This window comes from Chanodichthys erythropterus, chromosome 23 (genome assembly GCF_024489055.1).
Source record: "Chanodichthys erythropterus isolate Z2021 chromosome 23, ASM2448905v1, whole genome shotgun sequence".
NCBI classification, from domain to species: Eukaryota; Metazoa; Chordata; class Actinopteri; order Cypriniformes; family Xenocyprididae; genus Chanodichthys; species Chanodichthys erythropterus.
Genome location: NC_090243.1, coordinates 4,265,589 through 4,289,642, shown reverse-complemented (window position 1 = coordinate 4,289,642; position 24,054 = coordinate 4,265,589). Strand labels below are relative to the sequence as shown.

Here is a 24,054-nt window from a genome sequence, read left to right as displayed (position 1 = left end):
CCTTGGTCCCAGGATGTTGCCCTTAAAATCTGTTTGCTACTATGCTTCAACTAACCATTTCTAATGTGTATACTCAAGCTGTACAATTCATGCTAATGACACATTTGTACATTTAAATGATTGCTCCCCTCATCATTTGACTTTTCTTTTTTCTTTTTAAGCTTCTTTGTTGATAAAGGAGAACCAGGGTGATGTGAGCGAGGCTGCCGCATTGATGTGCATTCTGCTGTTTGATGAAATAGCACAAATGGATGTTTGGTAAGTTTTCTTTGTTGTATGATCTCATACTCCAATGGTCAATATGTGAAATATCTGCAGCTGGAAAATATTAAACACTGTCAGTTAAAATAAAACCTGTAAAGCCAGCTTTCCATCTCCGATGTCTGAAACATTTTATTACAAGCACTGTTTATTGTCACTTTAAGATGAATCGCTTGTTGTATTGTTAAGTTCTACTGTAAGTCGGCCACATATGGTCTAGCATCAGAAGTTTTTCATATATTTCAACATATCCGAAGCTCAAATCAGATCAGAAATTTCTGCATGTGCATATTGATAGAACTCCATGCACCTCCTGTACTACTCTGCATTGAAAATGAATGACTTCTGGTCTTTCGCTTGTAAGAGACAGTGGAAAGGGAGCTTAATAGTGATTACACTCTTGTAATTATAATAAAAGGTTTTTGTTTAACTTAAAGGTATTTGTCACCCAAAAATGAAAGTCAAGGGTGCCCAGTGTTGTTTGGACTCCAGTGGCTTTCATTACATAGATAAAAACAGTTAAAATATGTTAAAAAACCAGAATGCTTTGGCTCACATTACATTTCATCATCTTTGTGCCCTGATCAGGACTGACAAAGTTGGCTCAGACACAGGCCTGTCTTCCTTCTCACTGCCTTCTGCCATTATACGGAGGTAAATCACATCCATTACGACATTCTAGCTGTGCATTAAAAGAAACGGCCGTTTAATTCCCCAATAACCTGACTTTCATTGGTATCATGGGTAAATTAAATGGTGATATAACTATTATTTGACAGATTCATTGTATTTGAAATGTTACATCTCATATTTTCTTACAGGTATAATCTTCCATTTCAAGCTCCTTCACACCATGCCGTGAGTCCCTACTGTTCAGTTCTCCCTCCATATTCAGATCTGCTGAGTCTGAAGCCTGCCTGTGAAGCACTGCAGGTCGCCTGGAACACAGCATGGCATTCTGGGATTGATGGACTGCTAGAGCATTTGAGGGGTTTTAGGAGTGATGTACCTGAGTAAGTTGGATTTACAGTGCCCCGTTATGCTTTTTTGGATATTACGTTTCATGTAGTGTGTAATATAGCTATTTGTGAATGTAAAAGGTCTGCAATGTATTAATAACCCATTTAGAACTCACTGAAACAAGTCATCAGTAATTTCAGCCTTACTTCCTACACAAACCTAAGTAGGTTTGTAACAAATTTGCATAATGCCAGCCTATGGTCTTCATTGGCTGCCCACGAATAATGTCTACTTTGACTTGCCCTCAAACACTGTAGTTGTAGCTGAGGCCTGGAAGAGTTTGGTTCGTGTTGCCGACATGTTGAGAAGATGCTTTTTTCTGTGCTGCAAATTCCCTTAGACCGAATGATTGAACCATTTTAGACACTGTGAGAAAAGAGGTGATGCTTTAATATTATATAATGAGAAAATTAAAGTGTTTTTTGACCTTGGATGCATGTAAATCTATTGTAGGAGACCTCCAAAACAAAATTAGGAACCTTTAAAATAGCATAATATAGGCTCTTTTGACATTTTCAATGTGTTTAATTTGTTTCCAAGCACTCAAATTGTATTGGAGTTTTGGGCAGTAAATCTGGGTCATCTTGAGATAGATCGTTTTTTATTGCAGCAGATCTTAATGTCATTTTAATACACAGAAGCTGTTGATTTGTTACCAAGTTTAAAATGATTACAGATCTGTTGTCCTGCTGGCAGTAAACCTGTCTGGCCTCCCTAAAGGAATAAATGAAAAAATAAAAATTCTATCATTATTTACTGTCGTTCCAAACCTCTATGCTGTTATTTATCTGTGGAAGGAAACAAATGTATTTTATTTTTCAAGGATCTTTATGTATTGCTTGTGGTACATATCGACCATCTGTGCCACACTCCAAAAAAAAAAACAACAACAACAAGTTGCCATAAAAGTTCCATTTGATTTGTGCACTGCTCCAAGTATAGCTTTGACAAAATTGTAATTATTAAATTGATAACCATCACCAATTTTTTGATATTAATTGATAACCATCACCAAAGCTCATATCGAACACATGTTTGCATCCAGAATTCAAAAACGTTTGCTTATGACACATGCGCAAACCATTGATGTTTTGGCATCAGTGACATCAACATGCCACATGGTTAAGAGTGCTGAATGGCTTAACGTTTTTTTCGCGACACCTCATTTTCTGCTTCCTCCTCTTCCTAAGGTTTCATGGTGATCTGGTGCTGTCCGAATCTAAGGTGGTGGTGTTACGAATTAGCAATATAAGTTCTGGGTTACAGGACTGCATTCATGGGGTCCGTGATGCAAGCTCCCACAGCACCGTGACCTTTGCCATGACTAGAATGCACCTGTACCTTTTCGCTGACCGCCTTGCACTCAAATCCACTGCCCAAAGCAGCAAGAACATTCTGCAAACCCTGAGCTGGCACAATGCTTTAGAGAGGTAAACACACTGTGTTCTGTGATCTATAGATTTGTATTCCCTATACCTCCAGATACGTGATTTGTGATCACCAGGCATGACTTTGCATGAGTTTGATGGAGTGCGCCAGCATTGCACAGCCTTAAACAATGAATGAGCTGACAACTTCAGACACAAAGTGGAACGATGTTTTATCTTTGGCAAAACAGTGCTTAGAAATGACACTGAAACTAAATATAGTACCATTCAAATGTTTGGGGTCAGTCTTTTTTATCTTTTGTATTTGGTTTGAAATAAGATTATTTTGCTTACCCCATTGGCAGATTATTTAGCTTGTTTTAAGGAAAAACTCACTTAATTATGACTTATTTTTCTGAAAACAAGACAATAATTTTTACATGTCTAGAAAATGCTTGATTTAAGTTTTTTTTAAGATGTTTTGACTAGAAATTAGTAAGAAAAGCATTTTTTGCAATGTACTAACCAAACCAAACTTTTGAATGCTAACATAAACTCTCCTTTTTTATTAACTTAACAGATTTCTAATGGTACGTCCAGCTTGCTGTCAAGATGAGAGGCTCTTGGTGGACATTGTCTCATTCCTCAACACCTTCTTCAAGCAGAATCAGTCTGAATTGGACCACCAGGACCTAAAATGGCTTCTAGAATTACTCCTAAACCAGGTATTCCTGAATAAACTCGAGTCACACACCATAGCCATGTTGAATCTGTTATGGAGTGCTTTCATTTATCTGAGTTTACTTTGGAGCCCTCGTAAAACAATAAAGAGACTTATTGTACCTTGATAATTAAATTAGTTTGCCCTCCTGCCTCAGATGAACACAGTGTGGTGTATTTATTAAGAGGAGCTGAAATAAATCACACTGCAGAGCAATACAAATACATTAATATCGAATTAATGCTTGTAACGAACAGACGTTCGTCAGCTGTCATTGTTTTTGTTTCTCACAATGGGGAAGAATGGCTTTATTTCCTAAAAGTCTCTTCCTGCCTTACCTCGCATTAATGTGTATGTATGCAAACAAACCTGCCTTGACGCTCTTCAGAGAATGCTGGGTTTGATGAAACGCCTGGTGGGGGAGGTGGTGAAATGCAGAGAGCATCCACAGTCACTGGAGTGTTTCTCAAACATCTGTGCTGTCTAAATGAAACACAGGCACATCAGTGTCTTTTTTTTTTTTTTTTTTTTTTTTTTAGTGGTGCCTGCTAAGACAAGCACAGGCTTATTAATATTCTTTTGCACAAAAATTTGGCATGTAACTCATGTTGCATCATTAGAGCTTTGGACATGAATGATTGCTCAAATTGTGTGGCTTACTGAAGAGGAGAGATTACCTTTTTAAAAAAATCCCATAGACTTACATTGAAAAAGGGCCACACAAATATCTAAAGAGAGGACTATCATAGAGAATTATGGGTGGGCTAAAAACTCACAGGCCTGGTTTCACAGACAGAGCTTAGATTAAGCCAGGATTAGACCTTAGTTCAGTTAGGACATTTAAAGGGATAGTTCACCCAAAAATGAAAATGATCCTATGATTTACTCACCCTCAAGCCATCCTAGGTGTATGTGGCTTTCTGCTTTCAGCCAAATACAGTCGGAGTTATATTAAAAAATATTCCGGCTCTTCCAGCTTTATAATGGGAGTGACTGGTACCCTAGATTTACCCTAGAAAAAAGCGCATCCATCCATCATAGAAGTAAGCCGGAACTCAACTTATGTACGGCCTTTTACCGAAAGTTATAAATATGGATATTTTTCTTACAAAAATGCATTGCTTCATTTATTAACCCCCTGGATCAGTATGGATTACTATTATGATGGATGTATGCACTTTTTGGGCTTCAAAATCTAGGGTACCATTCACTTCCATTATAAAGCTTGGAAGAGCCAGGATATTTTTTTTTTATATAACTCCGATTGTGTTTGGCTGAAAAAAAGAAAGTCATATAGATCTAGGATGGCTTGAGGGTGAGTAAATTATGGGAAAATCTTAAAGGGTTAGTTCACCCAAAAATGAAAATTCTGTCATTTATTACTTACCTTCATACCGTTCTACACCCGTAAGACCTTCGTTAATCTTCGGAACACAAATTAAGAGTTGAAATCCGATGACTCAGTGAGGCCTGCATAGGGAGCAATGACACTTCCTTTCTCAAGATCCATAAAGGTACTAAAAACATATCTAAATCAGTTCATGTGAGTACAGTGGTTCAATATTAATATTATAAAGCGACGAGAATATTTTTGGAGCGCCAAAAAAACAAAATAACGACTTATTTAGTGATGGCCAATTTCAAAACACTGCTTCATGAAGCATCGGAGCATAATGAATCAGCGTGTCAAACTGTCAACGGCTAAAATCATGTGACTTTGGCGCTCCAAACAGCAGATTCGATACACTGATTCATTTGTGCTCAGATGCTTCATGATGCTTCGGATTTCAACTAAAATATGTTAATTTGTGTTTCGAAGATTAACGAAGGTCTTACAGGTGTAGAACGGCATGAGGGTGAGTAATAAATGACAGAATTTTCATTTTTGGGTGAACTAACCATTTAATTTTTGAGTGAGCTAACCCTTTAAGTAGGTTTTATAAACATGTCTTAGAAAAAATTAACTGGTGTGCATTTTGAGACAAAACAATGACACGGACATACGTATGTTAGAGCAAGTTGCTTTCAGTTAAAACAGATCAAACATGCAATTTAGTCTGGGACTTGGCTTACGCCTTGGGATAATGTCTTAGCAACCACTTAAATAAACCACTTAAATATCACACAGAACACTGCAGCAACTACCTAGCAATGCCTAAGCAACCATCCCTAACTCCCTAGCAAAAGACTAGCAATGCACAAGGAACCTCTTAGACCACCCTAGAAACCGCCTTGCTTCTATACGGACCAAAACACGCAAGCAACCCCAACAACCACACAGAACAACCTAGCGTCTTGCCAACAGTTCCTGAGTAACCACCATGACCACCAACCACATCTCCACACACATAACTCTTTTGTGCCTGCCTAACAACCATTCAGAGCACCCTAGCAATCACCTAGTGGCCATAGCAACTAGCCAGAACACCTTAAAAATAACACAGAACACTCTAGCACAGCAACCACCCAAACATTATGACAGTGGGTTTAACATGGGGAACTTCACACACATTCTCTTCAGAATGCATAAAATCTACTTTTGTCCCTGCTGTGTGAATTTGTAGGTAAATTAAATGCAGGATTAAGATTTCTAGTGTTGCTGAATGAGGAATTTGTAATAACAATGCTATTTTTAGTTGTCCTTCCTGAGGCGGATGAGGATGGGATCATTATATTATGTTCAGCTGAATCAGGAGGTATAAGATAGCCATAATTGACAGATCACATTGTTAAGTAGCTGTGTATTTGTGTGTGTGTAGGAGTCACACACCCTGCTGAACTTGTTGCTGAATGCTGAATCACAGACCCACACACAGATACAGTCACAGGGGGAAGCGGACAAGCTTCAGGCCCACCTCAGTCACCGGCTACAGAGAGAACTTACAGGCCTCTTCAACACTCTGCTGCTTCGAATGACACACACTTCTGACAGGTAACACACACACACACAGTGGTGGATGACACAAACACGGGATAATGACTCACAAACTCAAGGACACTGAATGAGTCATTCTTTCACACACACAAAATGACTCACTTGACTCATTTAACGACAGACTCACACTTACTGACTCACTCATATTCTTTAACACATGGAGTCAACCATCAGACAGCTCTATCTATAGAACATACCCACACACACACTGTGGCACCTGAATACTGTCTTGGACCTATTTCCCATTTGAAGACTACAGAAATTAAAGTTATTCAGTAGGGTTGCAAAGGGGCAGAACATTTCCGGAAACTTTCCATGTGAAGTTAAGCTGGGGAATTTTGTGAATATTCCAAGTTGGACACTTAACAAGAATTTACAGGAATTAAAGGGGATCAATTGGAAATTTGGGGTATTTTATACAGACTTTATCGTATACAAACATAAACATTTTGTTTGGTCATAAGCAGACATGCTTACAAACTAACACAGATTTTAAATTAACATTTTTAACTGTACCCAGTATAAGGTACAGTAGTTTTGGGGATCTATTGGCTGTAGGTAACTGCTAAAACTGAGGTGAATAGACTTCATACACTTTATGACCTTGGGACCAGTTGGCTAAATGACTAAAGAAGTGAAATTAATTCTGAGATAAAGGCTAGCAGCAAGTTAGCAACAATCTGAGGCTTTCTTTTTCTTTCTTTTTTTGGTTACAGACTAGTTATACACACTTAACATGACCAGTGAGGTTCACTTTTTGTGTGTGATTTTTTTTTTTATTGTAGAACTGAACATGGTCAACGTGTGAGACAAATTAACTATATACGAAACCAGGATTTGCATAAGAAAAAGAAAATGAATAAATAATAAAATAATAAAATGTAGGTTCATGCCAAATTTGAAAGATTATCTTTTTGGCCACAATTAGAGCAGTGTTGAGGATCCTATGCAGCTTCAGATTGAGGTCAGCATCATTATTCAACTGACAATGGGATGTTTAAAGATAACCACATCACATAGCTCTGTCAAGACTTGAAAACCCTTATCCCAAAATGTACCAGTATGTTGGCACTCATAAAACATGTGCATATAGGTCCCCACAGTATTTGAATTACAGAGTGAGCAAAAAGGGGTAGGCAAGCGCTTCATTGTAGTGTATTGTTGATGAGCAAGATTTTTGGACATCATTGGAATGCTTTCCCAAATCCAGTACCAGTTTAGTTTTGTAATTGGCCAGTTCCTTTCCCATATAGTAGTGATAAGGAGTGTGCCACAGCAGTGCTTGAGTAATCTGTTGTAAATAAATGACAATACTCCTCCTGCCTGAGGAAAAATTCACACAGTCAATCAGAGGATGAGAGTCCAGGTTACAGTTAATTGCACTTCTCAACCTTAAAGGGATAGTTAACCCAAAAATGAAAATTCTGTCATCATTTACTCAAACTCAAGTTGTTCCAAACCTGTATAAATTTATTTGTTTTGCTGTACACAAAGGAAGGTATCTGGAAGAATGTTTGTAACCAAGCAGATCCCCCGTGGTGGTCAATGGGGCGGCGAGATCTGCTTGGTTACAAACATTCTTCCAGATACCTTCCTTTGTGTACAGCAGAACAAAGGAATTTATATAGGTTTGGAACAACTTGAGGGTGAGTAAATGATTACAGAATTTTCATTTTTGGGTTAACTATCCCTTTAAATACAAAAAATAGGAATGACCAGGAAGATTATAGCACTCTTTTAGATCTCGAAAGGTCCATAAGCCGTGATTATTGAATATATCACCCAGAACATGTACACCCTGATCAGACCATGGCTTGAAAGCAAAGGGTTTGTTACCAGATTGTAAGTAATCATTATGCCAAATCGGGGATTCAGTTGTGAACTTAATAGAACTTCCCATAAAATTGCAGACATCTTGCCAAATTTTAAGAGAATTACCCACGATCGTACATTTAAGTTCCCTGTTATAGGATAACCTGCAATTTTGCAAATTTCCAGTTTGTTCCCATAAACTTCTGTTAATTCCCATGGAAAGTTTCCATATTTGAGAATTCCCGGAATTTTGCAACCTTATTCTTCAGTATTTCTCTTGACTAACTGTTAGACCTTAATACACTTCCAAATTTGGTGTCAATAAGATTGAAAGAAGTCTTTTAAGCTCAGTAAAAATACAGAAAAAACAGCATCATTGCTCCAGTCTACAGTGTCACATGATTCTTCAAAAATCATTCTAGTATTATGATTTGGTGGTCAAGAATTATTTCTTATTAATATTGATGTTGATGTTGTGCTGCTTAATATTTTACTTAACTTAATATTTTACCTGTCACAATCATGATTAATTATCATACAAATAATTACAATTAATGATTTAATTCTGTTTTGTTCATATTATTTTCAGTAATACATTTTTTTTTTTTTTTACTTGGAGTCATATACAATATAAGAAAAATGTAAATAAAATAGGCCCATATGATAATGCAGTCTGATGAAACCCATAGACCTTTGAATCTCTTTTTGACTCTCTCTTTTGACTCTCTTTATATTCTTTGGCAAAATGTTATTGAAATTTAAATTGGATAATTATTGCGGTTATCTCAGATAATTGCAATTACATTGAATGAGCACAATCAGACGGTTAATCAATAATAATGACAAAAAAAAAAACAGCATTTATTTGTAATAGAAAAGTATTTCGTGGCACTTTGGATCATATTCAGTGTAATACTTGCAGAATAAAAGCATTAATTTCTTTAAAAAATAAAAGTACTGGCCCCAAACTTTAGAACAGTAGTGCATTTACCAGGGTGTCCCAGTTACTGTAGCAAAATGTCTTTCATCTATATGTAGTTAGAGATTTAGCGGAGCTCAAACCTGTTACCCACATGCACACCACAGCTCAATGTGCCCAGAACATGTGTGCTAACCCCTAAGCCATGGCCCTAAGAAGTTTATAAAAAAGTTTTATAAAGTAAAAATATGATATCACTCTTTGATCCTGGTCTTTTTTTTCTATCAAGATGATTGGTTTGCAGACCGCTGTGCATTTTAATTAAATCTTCAAATGTATTCAAGAGCCGTAGCAGCTATTGAGCTTAGCGTGCACCTGTGGTTTTTGGGGGTGCGAAAACACTCTGTCACATCTGTTTACTCCCCAAAACACACCCATTGAAACCATTTAGACCGACAAGGCAGATTTGTTATTACAAAAACACTCTTCGTTTTCTTTCTCCTGTACATGCATAAAAAATGTTTTACTATCCTCATTAGGAGATTTCTGCTTCTACCTGCCATCTGGGGGGGAAATACAAATCTAATGATGCTTTTGATTTAATTTTGTTATTTATGGAATAACTCTTCTGAAAACTCCTTAAGGATCTGTAAATTGGAAACTCCCACTGTTAGTTGTTGATGTATCAAGGCCCTGTAATGCAAATCCGATCTTCTAAGAGATTTCGCTGCATGCATTTTAATTTTATTGACAGCAATCTAACAGGTATCATTTGTTCGGGGTGCTTGTAATGGTCCTTCTATGTTATGATATTCTTCATAATACAAAAAAATGTATTTTAAAACAGCACGTACGTGTGTCTTTGAAAAAAGCAAAAAAGTGAACTATAGGTTTAAACATGGATGGAGTGGTCTGATTGCAAGAAGAATAAAAAGCATCAAGTTTTTTAATAAACTAAAATAAAAAATAAATAAATAATACACTTTAATAGAAAAAAGTGCATTTAGGGCAAAAATTTAAATTAAAACACAATCAGGACATTTAAAATCTGCAACTTTTTGGTTACCGGCCCTGATACTACTAGGCTACAACCACTTTAATTATTATCAATCTTGAAAACAGCATTTATTTGAAATAGAAATATTTTGGAACATTATTAATGCCTTTACTGTCACTTTTGATCAATGTAATGCATCCTTGCTAAAAAAAAATCTTATTGACCCCAAACTTATGAACGGTAGTGTATATAAGGCTTACGGTGGCCCAGTAGTGCACAACACAACGAAACACACCCAAACCAGGCCACAACACAATGGAATCGAGCCACAACACAAAGTAAACAAGCCACAACACACCGGACAGGACACGACACAACAGAATCATCTAGCCACAACACAAGGGAACCGAGCAACAACACACCTGACACATGTCACAACAATTGAATCACAACAACACAATAGAAACAATTCCTATATCTATATATATGCTATTGCAGTTGTTTCTTAATCCTGGTCCTTGGGACCCCCGCTCTGCACATTTTGTATGTCTCCCTTATCTGACACACTTCACAGTTCAGTTCATGGATTTCTCACCTAATGAGCTGATGATTTGAATCAGCTGTGATAAATAAGGAAAATACAAAAATGTACACATACAAAATGTGTAGAGCGGGGGTCCCCAGGACCAGGATTAAGAACCACTGGGCTTTAGCCTTTGCTACTTAACTTGTGAAGCTAGTCTTTAAATAACACAACGCTTCATCTTTTTTCTCATTCATCAGTTGAATGAGCCAAGGGTTTTAATGCAAGGTCTAATTATCTAACGAAATCCAAATTTTGAACAGTTTTTACCATACCAATGCTTTTTTATGGACCTTTGAACTCTGCACATATTATTATCAGCCAAGTCATTTCACGGCTCAGTTTCTCGGCCACATAAAGAATGCATTAAAGCTAACATTTGGGCCTCATAGTAGAGGTAATAGTCTAACAAAACCCAAATTTCAAACAGCTTTTACTGTACCAATCTTTTTAAATGACACTTTAAATTTGCGTATACATATAAATGACTTGGCTATTTTAAAAAGCAATAAATTCAGTTGAAGGATGTATTAAAAAGATTGATGCAGTAAAAAAAAATTTAAAAGTTTAGATTTCATTAGACTATTTTCTCTAATTTGAAGCCCTTATGTTCGCTTTAACACACCCTCTATAGTGACCGTGAAAGGAGTGGAAGTGTTTACGTTGTGTTGTGGCTTGTTTCTGTTGTGACTTGATTCCACTGGGTTGTTAAAGGTGCCGAAGAACATGTTTTCAAAAGATGTAATATAATATAAGTGTCCCCTGAATGTGTCTGTGAAGTTTCAGCTCAAAATACCCCATAGTTTTTTTTTTATTAATTTATTTCTCTGCCTATCATTATAAATGCGCCGATTCAGGGTACGCGGCCCCTTTAAATCTCATGCTCCACGCCCCAAGAGCTTGCGCTTAAAACACCATAAACAAAGCTGACACAGCTAATATAACCCTCAAAATAGATCTTTACAAAGTGTTCGTCATGCAGCATGTCTAATCGCGTAAGTATGGTATTTATTTGGATGTTTACATTTTATTCTGAATGAGTTTGAGGCTGTTCTCTGTGGCTAAAGCTAACATTACACACTGTTGGAGAGATTTATAAAGAATGAAGTTGTGTTTATGAATTATACAGACTGCAAGTGTTTAAAAAATGAAAATAACGACAGTCTTGTCTCCGTGAATACAGTAAGAAACAATGGTAACTTTAACCACATTTAACAGCACAACGAAACATTTAGAAAGACAATTTACAAATATCACTAAAAATATCATGATATCAATGATCATGTCAGTTATCATGACCATCACCATTTTTCGCTGTTGTTCTTGCTTGCTTACCTAGTCTGATGATTCAGCTGTGCACAGATCCAGACGTTAATACTGGCTGCCCTTGTCTAATGCCTTGAACATAGGCTGGCATATGCAAATATTGGGGGCGTACATATTAATGATCCCAACTGTTACGTAACAGTCGGTGTTATGTTGAGATTCGCCTGTTCCTCGGAGGTCGTTTAAACAAATGAGATTTATATAAGAAGGAGGAAACGATGTATGTCATTTCCATGTACTGAACTCTTGTTATGTAACTATGCTGAGGTAAATTCAATTTTTGAATCTAGTGCACCTTTAACTTATATTTGAATTTTGAATTTTCATTGTGTTATGTACTTCTTGGCCACTGTAAGTGCTTCATACTAAAGCAAAGATTACTACAATTATGATCACTCTGTTCCTCACTTTGCATTTATCCTCTGTTTTTAAGGGTGTGTGAGGCTCTGTCTGGACCGTTTACCTCTGAGCTGTCTCTACGCCTGCTGCAGTGCCTACGTTTGTCCGACGCTCCATGCTTTTACGGCCTGCCATCTCTTGAGCGCACGCTCAGGACCATGGCCCATGTGACCGCCCTGCCCGGCTGGAGCACACACACACCCAGCATGGAGCCAAACACACTCTGCCTCAAGTACCTCAGTGGCCTCTTGGAAGTATGCATACACACATGTGCTCAAGTGCCTTGGTTACACACTAGAATATATTTTGCACAGATTATATACACACTTCCTGCTGCTCTCATCCAGACAGAACACATTAAACGCGCACTCACACGCAGGGTCCAAGATGTTCCCAAACACTTATGCGTAAATCACTTCATACCAACCAGCTGGTATGTAATTTTTTTTTTTTTTTTTACATCAGTATTGCGCCATAACTCAATTAAACTTCATCTTAACTTTAAGAGTTTCAAATTCTCTCATCATTTACTCACCCACATGCACCCACCCAATGTATATGACTTTCTTTCTTCAGATAAAAAAAACAAAACAAAGATTTTTAGGAAAATAATATCTGAGTAGACATTTATAGACATTGATTCATCCACTGGGGTTGTATGGATTACATCACAATCGCTATGTATTTTTTTTTTTTAAGCGTCAACCAAGCAGCACCCATTCACTTGCATTATATGGACTCAGAGATTGATTTTTGTGTGTGTTTATATGAAGAAAGAATTTTTTTTATTGATTTGTCCTACTTGGAGGTGGTTTAGTTGAGAATTAGTATTATATATATACATAATATAATACATAATGAAAATATGTAAATGAAACACAAATGACCCCTATTCGTCTCTCAGACAGCTAATTATAATCTTTTTCCTATTTGACTGCTCTTCCCAGGTCATCTCTTCATTCTATGTAGATTTGGGCGGAAACTCAATGTCCTTCATGGGCAAAGGAGTGACAAAAAATGCGGTTATCTGTCTGCTTCACCTGTCACATGAGATGATGAAAGAAACCAAAAATGAGGTCAGAAATGCCATTGCAATTGACAATGATATTAGTAGGCTTTGAAACTGACACTAGGGGGTGCTAATACTTCTTCTAATGAATTTAGTGAACTTGACATTGGCCGATTTATATCGGTTCATCACTAGAAACCTGTACTATAAAAATACTAAGTTCGATTGCTATACTACCTAATAATTATTAATTGCATTAGTACACAGTTTTACGCTTCATATTTAGTGTTTGTGTGTTGTTTAAGGACTGGATATCCTTGTGGTCTCTGGGGCGTGAGCAAAGTTCTGATGAGCAGAGTGCCACCCAGCTTGGCTTGGCCTGGCTAATTCCCCTCTGGGTGGACAGAGACCCTGAGGTGAGATCTTCACATGTAAAATAAACATTGGGACATACAGTAGGTATTTAACATGGAGTACTGTTTTGAATTGTTGACATGAAATACATTTCAAAAGTTTACATCTCCATTGGTGTGCCATGCTAAGTTAATTTAAAACTGTTTTAAACAGTTTTTACTAATTTTATAATCATTATGATAATAGCTTTCCTGTATAGATGTTAATTGAGAGACTACATGGATTTAAATTATATTTAAATAATATTTTTACTCCCACTGACCATTTAAAATGAACTAATGGTGAACGGTTAACTGTTATTTTTGTATTATTTTGTATATATTTTTTATTTATTTATTAACATTTTGAATTAGGTTTTATATTTTTAGTTTTCATTTAAGTTTTAGTAATTTTATGTGCTTTTGTCATTTAATATTTAAGTTTAGCTTAAATTTATTAATTTATTGTTATTTTAGTACCATAACGTATTTTATTTCAGTTATTTTCCAAGGCAACATTTCTATTTCTATTTTATTTTATGACAGCATTATTTCAATTAAATGTAATAAAATTCAGTTTCACTTTTTTTTCTTTTTCTTTTTTACTATTTTAGTTTAGTTAACAATAACAACACTGCCAGTTAAAGAACCTAATATATTTTCCCTTATACATTTATATAAATTTTAAACCTAAAAATGATTTTGACAAATGTCCATGGACATGCGGAGCATTGAATCAACTACCCACAGATTTTCTTAAACTTAAAAACATTTTTCATAAACTGAGTTGTGTTAAAAGATGTAATTTAAAGTCTTTCTTAAATGGATCACAAGACTGTCCACTAAATACTGATTCACAAAGTTTTCTCAAATGATTAATATTCACTACATTGGCGCTGAATACAATCATAGACAGTGTCAAATTATTAAATGTACGTGTTCATAATTTTGACTAAAACTTTATTTAGCAATTTGTGTGCATTGGCCTTCTATTTTGGATCGTTTTCCTAAGTACCCGTGCGTGTCCAGGCCTCCCTCAGCTCAGCAGATGCTGAGCACTGAAAATAATGGGCATGACAAACACAAATTTGTGCCAATGCTACACGCCAAAGAGCCCATGGCAGTTAGCACTGCCAAGCACATGTGCGGGGTCTGAGCATGAGTGTGTGTGTTTGTCTGGCTCTAGGTCCGCTGTGCCAGCCTGGCTGTGGGTGCGGCTCTAAGTTCACTGGAGAGAGGGTGTGTGGCGCTGTCAGCGAGTTGCCAGAACATCTCAGGCGGCTTGTGGGCCACGGTACTCAACATCCTGCTGGAGAGACAGGAGTGCAGTATGGTGCGCCGAGAGGTGAGTCCATCCAGCTTCAGCTTGAACACGACACAAAAAACTGAGTGTTTACTCAGACTGAGGGTCTAGGGACCAGCACACTGTCTGTTCACTGACTTTCTGATGCATATTGGGCTCAAAAAATAGAGCATAATCACCAGTTCAAAACTGACAGGCTAATTTTTCTTTGTGGTACAATTTATTCCAGATAAACCCGCCCTAGGCCACATATAATGAAATTAGTAAAGGCTAATGTAAATCCAGACGGTTGTTATTCCACTTTGCGTCGGGGTCCTGATCACCATGTCAGGGTTTAATTTGCTATAACAAGCAACTGGATGTACATTATCTCGCTTATTACACAGCTACTTGCAACATAAGTAAATAAGTAGACATGAAATATTGATTTGAGTTGAAATATTTTATTAGCTCATTAAATGCAATGCTTCCGCAAAGAAAGCTAGCAGCTTTGAGCCTAGATGAATGAACAAGTTCAAACAAGATGGATATTTAAGGGATAATGTACAGTCGTGACATATCTTTTCACCAAATAATGACAGGGACATGAAATATTGATTTGAGGAAAAAACCTGTTTTAAAATCTTACCTGTTTATTATTATCTTATAATCCATTACAATGTACAAAACAATCATTTTAGCAACAAGATGATCACTTCAACAATATTACCGTAGGCCTCCAATTAATACAGAAGTCCTCCGGTTTAATTTTACAGTAAATACAGTCACAAAGCAAATTTAAGTTCATAAAAAAGTTCAAAGGGTCTTAAATTTGGGGACAGAAAACTAGGAATCACCATGGCTTAATGTTATAATTAAACTTCATAAGGCTGTGATTTAATTAAATGTGAGCTCTGCATATTTCAAAATAAAAGTGCGTTACTTTTGCTCGTTCAACAAACTTTCAGAGCAGTTTGCAGTCTATGAATACACTATGAATTATGCCAAGCGATTGTTTTTGATCTACTGTCAATGAATTATGACAATGACTTTATGGTGTATTTATCCTGCCTGCAAACTCGTTGCATTTCGGTGAGGAAAGTTTTGATGGCATTTTCTTATCCTTAAAATGCCTAATAAAGTAGTTTAAATGCGCAGCGCCGCCTTTTTAAGAGGTAACGGGGGTAACCACTATTTTTTAACCGCCATCTGTCAAAGAGCGAATTTGCATTTTCATTCAGCACATCTGGCGTTTTTTTAAGACCAATGTGAAGATTGACTCATATTTTTACACAATTTACACGCAGTGTTGTGTTAACCACTTTATCGAGGGTAATGCTTTTTCCTTTAAAAAATGTAGAATAACAAGGTATCTAGAATATTATATAATCACATTTTAAATGATGTATACAATCGTGTCATTTTATGGTTTAGGATGTTACCAAAGACATTAAGCTACGTCCACCCCAAAACATGGTATTAATTTTATTTGTGCATCTCTTAAAAAATGGTCTTAAAAAACTTTTTTTCAAAAAAACCCTGCAGATACCTTGTTATCAGGAAATGTCTCTGCTGATCATGTAATAAAGGGTGCTTACTAGCTTTACAAATCAGTCAGATGGCCACTTCCTGTATAAGTGGGCGGTTCTGGGTTAGAATATGCTGCAATGATGATTAGACTTAGTCAGAAAGGCTCCGTAAGTCATGTTTTTTCAGATCTGCGATCTATTTCTGAATGTCTCATTATTAGTACAGATTTCGTTCAGAGGTTTATTTATGAACAGGAAGAGGGAAAAAAAGAGGTTAAACCCATATATACACTGTGGTACTGCACAGAAAATAATTTTAACTATACCTCAGTCATAGTTTAAAAGGAATGTGTTTGCATTTCTCTCTCTCTCTTTTTTTTTTTTTATTTAAGAATTTGCTTGCTTTCTGCGATTCCACTGAGAATTCAACCAGCATGCATTTCCATTCATTTACAAGAAGATGGCAGTGTTTCTGACTTTTATGTTTCCCTTCCCTATAGGCAGCGTTTATTTTGCAAAACCTCCTTGTGATGCCAATGCCTGCTAATGCAGAAGAGGCCAAAGAGTGTGCCTGGCAGGTATGTTTACATGAGAATAAACTTTCAGAACTGAATATCAATATCACAGCCAGTCTTAAAAGCTCTGTAGACATAACAAATCTGTCTATAGTGATTTCTGGTTTCCTCAGTATTATATTTCCCTTTTTTTTACATTTCATCTTTTTTTTTTCTTGTATTTTTTCTTGTGTCTCCCAGAGCCCCTGCGTGCATGATGAGGATTCTGGCCTGTGTCTGGTCGGGCTTCCTGCCCTGCAGGCTCTGTTGTACCACTGCCAGTTTTTTGAGAGCGTGGGCCAGATGGTGAAGAGCTGTTACATGGGCAGACATGCCTTCACCCTCAGCCCCCCTCCTCCGCCAGTCAATGTCACCCAGGGTATGGCGTCCACGCGCCCAGAGCACTGCCAGCTATTAGTGGCTGTCTGACTCGGTGGCATCCATATGCTTACACACATTATTAATACTGTTCTGTACTAGAGATCATGGCGGGTGTGTATTTTAGTGTATATTTTAGATGATAGTGTTTATATTTATCATTTGCTTGTTATTACAAAATGTTAGTGTTAGTAAGCTGTTAGAGGTAATTATTCCAGTGAATATAATTTAGTAGTAAATATTGCTGTTTTATTTGTAAATTAAGTGGTGTGTGTTTCTTTCTGTACATGTAGAGACAGATCTGAACGATTCTCTGAAGCACTGGAGAGAGATGCTTGCTCCTCTAAACCAAACTCAAGGCTCAGGATCCATGTCCACCTCCAGTACTCTGGTCAGTAAACCATTTAATTTGTGGTTGACCAATATTTTTTTCTAGTAAACAGGGTGGCAGGAAGACTGATTTAATGTCTATATTATCCACTACTGAGTTTGGGGTCAGTAAGATTTTCTTTTTGAAAGAAATTAATATTTTATTCACAAGGACACATTGATTATCAACAGTGACAGTAAAGACATTCATTAAAAGCAGTACTGTATTAATTTACATTATTCAATTTTATATATTGTGTTATACTGTAGAGTTATTATTAGTAAGAGTGTAACTGTTCAGATTAATCACGGTTCGGTTTTTATCACGGTTTTAGTGTCATGGGTTCGGTATGTGCTATGTTAAGGGAAAAAAGGATTACTGTCAAAAAAAAAAGAAAATAAGAACAAATAACCAAGCTACAAGCAACAGCACAAATAAATACAATGAAGCAGAGATAAAATTAAAATAAACAGTGCTTTTAAAGTTATTTAGATATCTTAACAGTAGTTTTCAGGTACAGAAATTAAATTAAGTAATCAAATGTAAAATAGCATTGCATATAATCTTCACTGTATAAATTAAATAAAGATTAATCATTATTAAAGTTACAAAAAGCTATTCAGTCAAGAGCAGTGAGTGATTTACTTGTCTATTGTTGTTTGGTTAACATTAAAAACACAGACATCAGGAATATTAGGCTGCTGTCACTTTAAGACATAATGCACAGATCCAAAATACTGATACACATACATTGTCTTTCTCTACTGTTTATGCTCACTTAAGACAAAACCTACTATGCTAGGATAGTCGCCAAGACGTGCATTTTGACATAATTTTTTTGTGAATTTGTCCGTTCAAGCCCAAGACTTGAAAGAGAACTCAATATTTGTGCACTGCTTGAGATGCGGCTTTCTGTGTGCATGAGTTTTCTTTCGCGTCTTCTTGAACTTGAATGTTTAAATTAGCAAGGCTTAAATGAGTTTAGTTTAATCACAGATAGCAACGTGTGCTGTTCAGGTCTCACCTGCGCTCCCACACTATCAAATCCCTGGTGATTATGGTGTAAATGACTGTTCATATTAGAGCATTAGGCACTCCTATTGAACAAAGTTTACAAAGAGTAACTGTTCTGTCCACGTTTTTTCAATCATCGCTGTTGTATCGTTTAGGGAAGCCAGAATGCGTATCCATTGACAGAAACATTAGCCGAACTCTGTCTGTTTTACGCGTTGCTATCTTCAACAAACCATATTATAGATGCGTTGTCAGATTTGAGATGAACCGTGGTGCAAGTGAGTGCTGAACCGTGGTTGGAGAACATTACAGTTCAATTTTTTTACCGAGAACCGTTACACCCTTAAATATTAGTTTATGTAATATAATATCTTAAAGTGGACCATCAATGGACTGTACTCATAGTCATAGGTAACCAACCAACATCTCTCTGCTCACCTAGTGTGTACACAGCCCTTTGGTTACATCTCTCTGAGTTGTTTTCAAATTGTTATCATGTCTGTTTTTGTGTTCTTCAGCTTCCATCAGTTAGCTCTAGTGGGACTCATTCTCCAGTTCCAACCTCAGGTGTTACTGGAATCCAGGACACTCCAGTCAACAGACTCACTGCTCAGGGTATGACTTTGGTTGGGAAAAAAACAAGGAATTTTTGTACTAACTGACAGTTTGGCCTTGAGAGGAACTCTATCAGTATTTAGTGATTTGAGTCTTCCTGCTGTTGTTTCTTTGTGTTGTAGGTCAGAGTGACACGGACAGCTCAGACTCCGCCCTCACTCAAGAGTCCCACTCAGGGGGAAGGGCTGAGCCTGTTGCTATAGTAACCCCTCACCTGTTGCTAGCTGTGTGTGGTCTACTGGACAACCTGCTGGCTGTGCTTCCTGAGTTTAGTCTATCTGCCCTCAAGCACAACCAAATACTACAGGGCTTGGCCAGGTTAGAGAGACATGTGAAGATTTTATTAGTTGAGTCACCTTTATTCATTTAGCACTTTGTACAATACAGTTTGTTTAAAGCAGTGATAAATAGGACAATGATTAAAAGCAGATTAAATGATTAAAACTAACTAAAACTAAAACTGACATAAAAATAAATTAAACCTAAGTAGCAATATTAAAAAAGACATTAAAGGGATAGTTCACCCAAAAATGAAAATTTGATGTTTATCTGCTTACCCCCAGAGCATCCTTGATGTAGGTGACTTTGTTTCTTCAGTAGAACACAAATTATGATTTTTAACTCCAACCGCTGCCGTCTGTCAGTCAAATAATGCACGTCAATGGGAACTCTATCGATAAGAGTAAAACAAAACATGCACAGACAAATCCAAATTAAACCCTGCGGCTCGTGACGACACATTGATGTCCTAAGAATTGATGTCCTCATTGATGTCCTCATTGAAGTATAAGCGCGAGACATCACTGCGATTGCCAGAGCTTCACAAAGTCACCTACATCTTGCATGCGCTGGGGGTAAGCAGATAAACATCAAATTTTCATTTTTGGGTGAACTATCCCTTTAAAATGACAAAATCATATAACGAAATATCTATAATTAAAATTAACAAAACTAAAAATATAAAAATAAAAGCTAATTCAAAATATGAATAAAACTAAAATAGCACACTTCTTACTTCTTTTTCAAACACATTAATACTTGAGTATAGCTTTATTGTCATGGTTTGCCTGATAACACTTTAACACAACCACATCCTGCCTGCCTTCTGCCCACTCTTTCTAAATGCCAGATTTGGTTGGTTTGGTTTTGTCTGTTGGAAAACAGAAAGACCCACGTAAAATGTAAAAAAAAAAAAAAAGGGACACAAAATATGCTTTAAGTTAGATTCTGTTTATTTGTTTATATGTATTCATCTATTCGGACTCAAAAAAAAAAAAAAACCCTGTGAGCTCAGCTGAACTTCTTGTTTGTTTTGTGCTGTTTGTTTCAGTGTGGTGGACGCGGCAACCATATCTCAATGTGTCAGTGAGTTAAGGACACCTCTCCTGCCAGCTGCTATGGAAGATGCTAGGAACCAGGTGCATTATGGGAGTTCTGCTATCATTTTCTACCTCCACTTAAACACCAATCTGTCATAAGGGAATGTGCGCCTGCAGAGTGCCACTGAAAGCTTGGCAAATTTCCACAAAATTGGAACACAAACACATTCACAAACTTCTATACGTCCTCCACCACATTCTTTTTTTTTTTTTTAAATATTGTTTTATTACAAACATGCTCTTTTTTTTAGCAGTCTTCAGTAATTTGATAATGTCGTTTTCAGCAGTCTTTAGTAATTTGATAATGTCATATTGTTTATTCCGTTTCTTTTTGACTGTGAAAGAAGCCAGTGTCACCACTTTGTGGGCAAAAAAATCAAGGCACATGTGCGAGCCTACAGAGTAGATGCGGTTGAAAAAAATTACATCACACGCACTGTACAAATACCCCAGTGTAGTGTAAAAACCAAAGTATGCTTTGTGCTTAAAGGGATAGTTTACCCAAAAATGAAAGTTACCCCATGATTTACTCACCCTCAATCCATCCAAGGTGTATATGACTATCTTCTTTCAGACTAATACAATCGGACATATATTTAAAAATATCCTGGCTGTTCCAAACTATAAAATGGCAATGAATGGGGGGCCTGATTTTGAAGCCAAAAAAGTGCATCCATCCATCGTAAAAGTACTCCACATGGCTCAGGGGGGTAAATAAAGGCCTTATTCGAAATGATGGGTTTTTGTAAGAAAAATATCCATATTTAAAATTTTAATCTGAAATATCTAGCTTCTAGCAGACGACCATATGCATACTGCGCAAGTCAATTTGCACCACAAGAGTAACCCCTGATGCGATGTATGACGATGTAGGAGTTTCGTAAGCTTAGACGCCTCTCATGGTTTAAACAAATAGGGCTGTGCAACAAACTCATGCTTCTCTTCTCTTATCCTCTTATCCTTATCCCTTTAATTCCTCTGATATTTATCTTTAAAATTTCTCGTTTTAGACTTTTAATTCGTGACTGGTGTGTTGTTTTCCTCTATTCTCTGCACTTCCGTGTTCGTAAATACATCAAGCGTCAGGTCAGGGCTTACTCTTCCGCCGCAAATCAATGCATACGGTCATTTGCCGGAAACTAGTTATTATAGTTAATAACTTTTTTTTATTTTTTATTTATTTATTTATTTATTTATTCATTTTTTACAAAAACCCATCGCTTCGCTTTAGAAAGCCTTTATTAACCCCCCAGAGCCGTGTAGAGTACTTTTACAATGGATGGATGGATGGATGCACTTTTTTTTGCTTCAAAATCAGGCCCCCCATTCACTGCCATTATAAAGCTTGGAAGAGGCAGAATATTTTTTAATATAATTATTAAATGTGTATATAATGTTCTGCTGAAAGAAGATAGTCAAATACACCTAGGATGATTTGAGGGTGAGTAAATCATGGGATAATTTTCATTTTTGGGTGAACGATTGAATCTCTTCACAAGAATTTGATTAAAACGCCCAATTCTTAGAGCTTTTATGACCTTTTTGGAAGTTTTGATTACCTTGACCTCAGTGGAGGGACAGAAACCTCTCAGGTATCATTAAAAATATTGTAATTTATGTTTTTAAGATTAATCAAAGTCTAATGTGTTTGGAACGACATGATGAGGGTAAATGATGACAGAAATTACATTTTTGGGGTGAACTAACCCTTTAAGCCTATAATAACCTTTAATTTAAGTACACACACTCATGCTAGAAAAATTCTATTCTACCTCAAGTACAATACAAGGGCATCATGGTTTTTGGTTCAGTTCGACTTTGTCTTCAACACAGTGCCAGTTAGTCGGCTGTTTGTTGTAATTTAGGGTTGTGAAACCAAAGTGCTGTGTGTTTTTTCATAGGTAACTCGGCACTCGTTACCACTGACTCTCTATTTCTCTCCCATCACCCCCTTGTTTCTCCCTCAGGTGCTGAATAGCTTGTATTATGTGCAAAGTTTGTGTAAGCTCCTGCAGTCAGCAGCAATGCACAGTGAGGATGTGCTGTTCCACCGAGAGCTCTTCAAACCCCTGCTGAACAACCTAATTTCCATCCTCACGCTGTCTGTCGATGACTTGGGTAACACCAAACGTCCTCAGCAAATCCAAACCCCCCCAAAATCTTACAATCAAGACCTTCAAATGAAAGAAAAGTGTTTTTAGATGAGTATGTGGTTGTTTTGGTCCTCAGATGCACAGGCCCAGGGTGCAGTGCTCAACACCTGGGCGGATGTGTTGATGCTCCTGGCTACTCTGCTGCGCAGGAACCAAGCTGCGGTCGGCCCATCTGTCGGTGTGGCACTGGGGAAACACTGGCAGTGCTTTTCAGGTGACACACATACACACACCAGAGTATGTTACAAAGGGTGGAGACAGGCAAATGGAAAGGGAAGGCAGAAAGAAACAGAAGAGTACAAAGAAAAAATGGTGGCAAATCTGATGAAAGTGCAAAGGGACAGAGGGGAAAAAAAGATTGAGGAGTTTAGATGGAAGAGGATGTGCTGGATAGATGTTGAGAAGGAAGGAGACAGCTAAGGAGATGGAGATGGAGACAGATGCAGTGGGAGGCCAGCTCATTATGCCTGTATGTGTGGATGGGTGTCCCTGCTGCATATGACAGACTGGGACAGAGACAGGGAGAACAATCAGCCTGCTTTAGATCTGATGGATGTGGTAGAAAAACCTAAAACAGGTGGGTGGGCAGTAGACTCGCTGACTTGCCTGCAGGTATCCAGGCTTTGGAAGCCTTTTTAAAAGCCTGTGAGTTTTGAGAGACTTTTCGTCAGATGTTCCCTTGTTGTGAAGATTGTTTGTTGTGAAGTTTTGTATAATTTGCATCTTCTCGTCTCAAAGTTGGAGTTTGAGAAAAGCTCCGAAAAGTAAATATTAGCATTTTTATGTTTAGTCATTGCCATGTCTCGTCACAGATACCATCCGAGTGTGTTTGAACCAATCGGGCACGGAGTCTTCTCTCTACACGTCGACCCTGCACTTTCTGTGTGTGCTGTTCACAGAGGAGGCTAAAAGGAGATCGGGAGGCCACACAGAGGATCTGACCAGCAAGGGCCCAAGCTCCTCCCTAACTGCGGTCATATCTTCTGAGCCTGGAGAGGTCATGTGTGAACTATTACTAGAGGTAACACAGAATTAGTTT

General features: G+C 37.2%; 1 protein-coding gene across 3 annotated transcripts in view; it reads left to right on the top strand.

Moving 5' to 3' along the window:
• rttn (rotatin) overlaps positions 1-24,054 on the top strand; it is a 60,696-nt gene that overhangs the window by 21,519 nt on the left and 15,123 nt on the right. For all 3 annotated transcript variants that reach the window (XM_067377388.1, XM_067377387.1, XM_067377385.1), the window contains exons 22-40: positions 162-258; positions 850-915; positions 1,083-1,274; positions 2,472-2,711; positions 3,229-3,373; positions 6,129-6,301; positions 12,375-12,594; positions 13,288-13,416; positions 13,655-13,765; positions 14,928-15,086; positions 17,053-17,130; positions 17,308-17,485; positions 17,778-17,875; positions 19,387-19,483; positions 19,606-19,801; positions 20,814-20,901; positions 22,830-22,980; positions 23,092-23,229; positions 23,828-24,036. In XM_067377388.1, the coding sequence (XP_067233489.1) occupies positions 162-258; positions 850-915; positions 1,083-1,274; positions 2,472-2,711; positions 3,229-3,373; positions 6,129-6,301; positions 12,375-12,594; positions 13,288-13,416; positions 13,655-13,765; positions 14,928-15,086; positions 17,053-17,130; positions 17,308-17,485; positions 17,778-17,875; positions 19,387-19,483; positions 19,606-19,801; positions 20,814-20,901; positions 22,830-22,980; positions 23,092-23,229; positions 23,828-24,036 (2,765 nt within the window). The remainder of the gene's footprint in view (positions 1-161; positions 259-849; positions 916-1,082; positions 1,275-2,471; positions 2,712-3,228; positions 3,374-6,128; positions 6,302-12,374; positions 12,595-13,287; positions 13,417-13,654; positions 13,766-14,927; positions 15,087-17,052; positions 17,131-17,307; positions 17,486-17,777; positions 17,876-19,386; positions 19,484-19,605; positions 19,802-20,813; positions 20,902-22,829; positions 22,981-23,091; positions 23,230-23,827; positions 24,037-24,054) is intronic.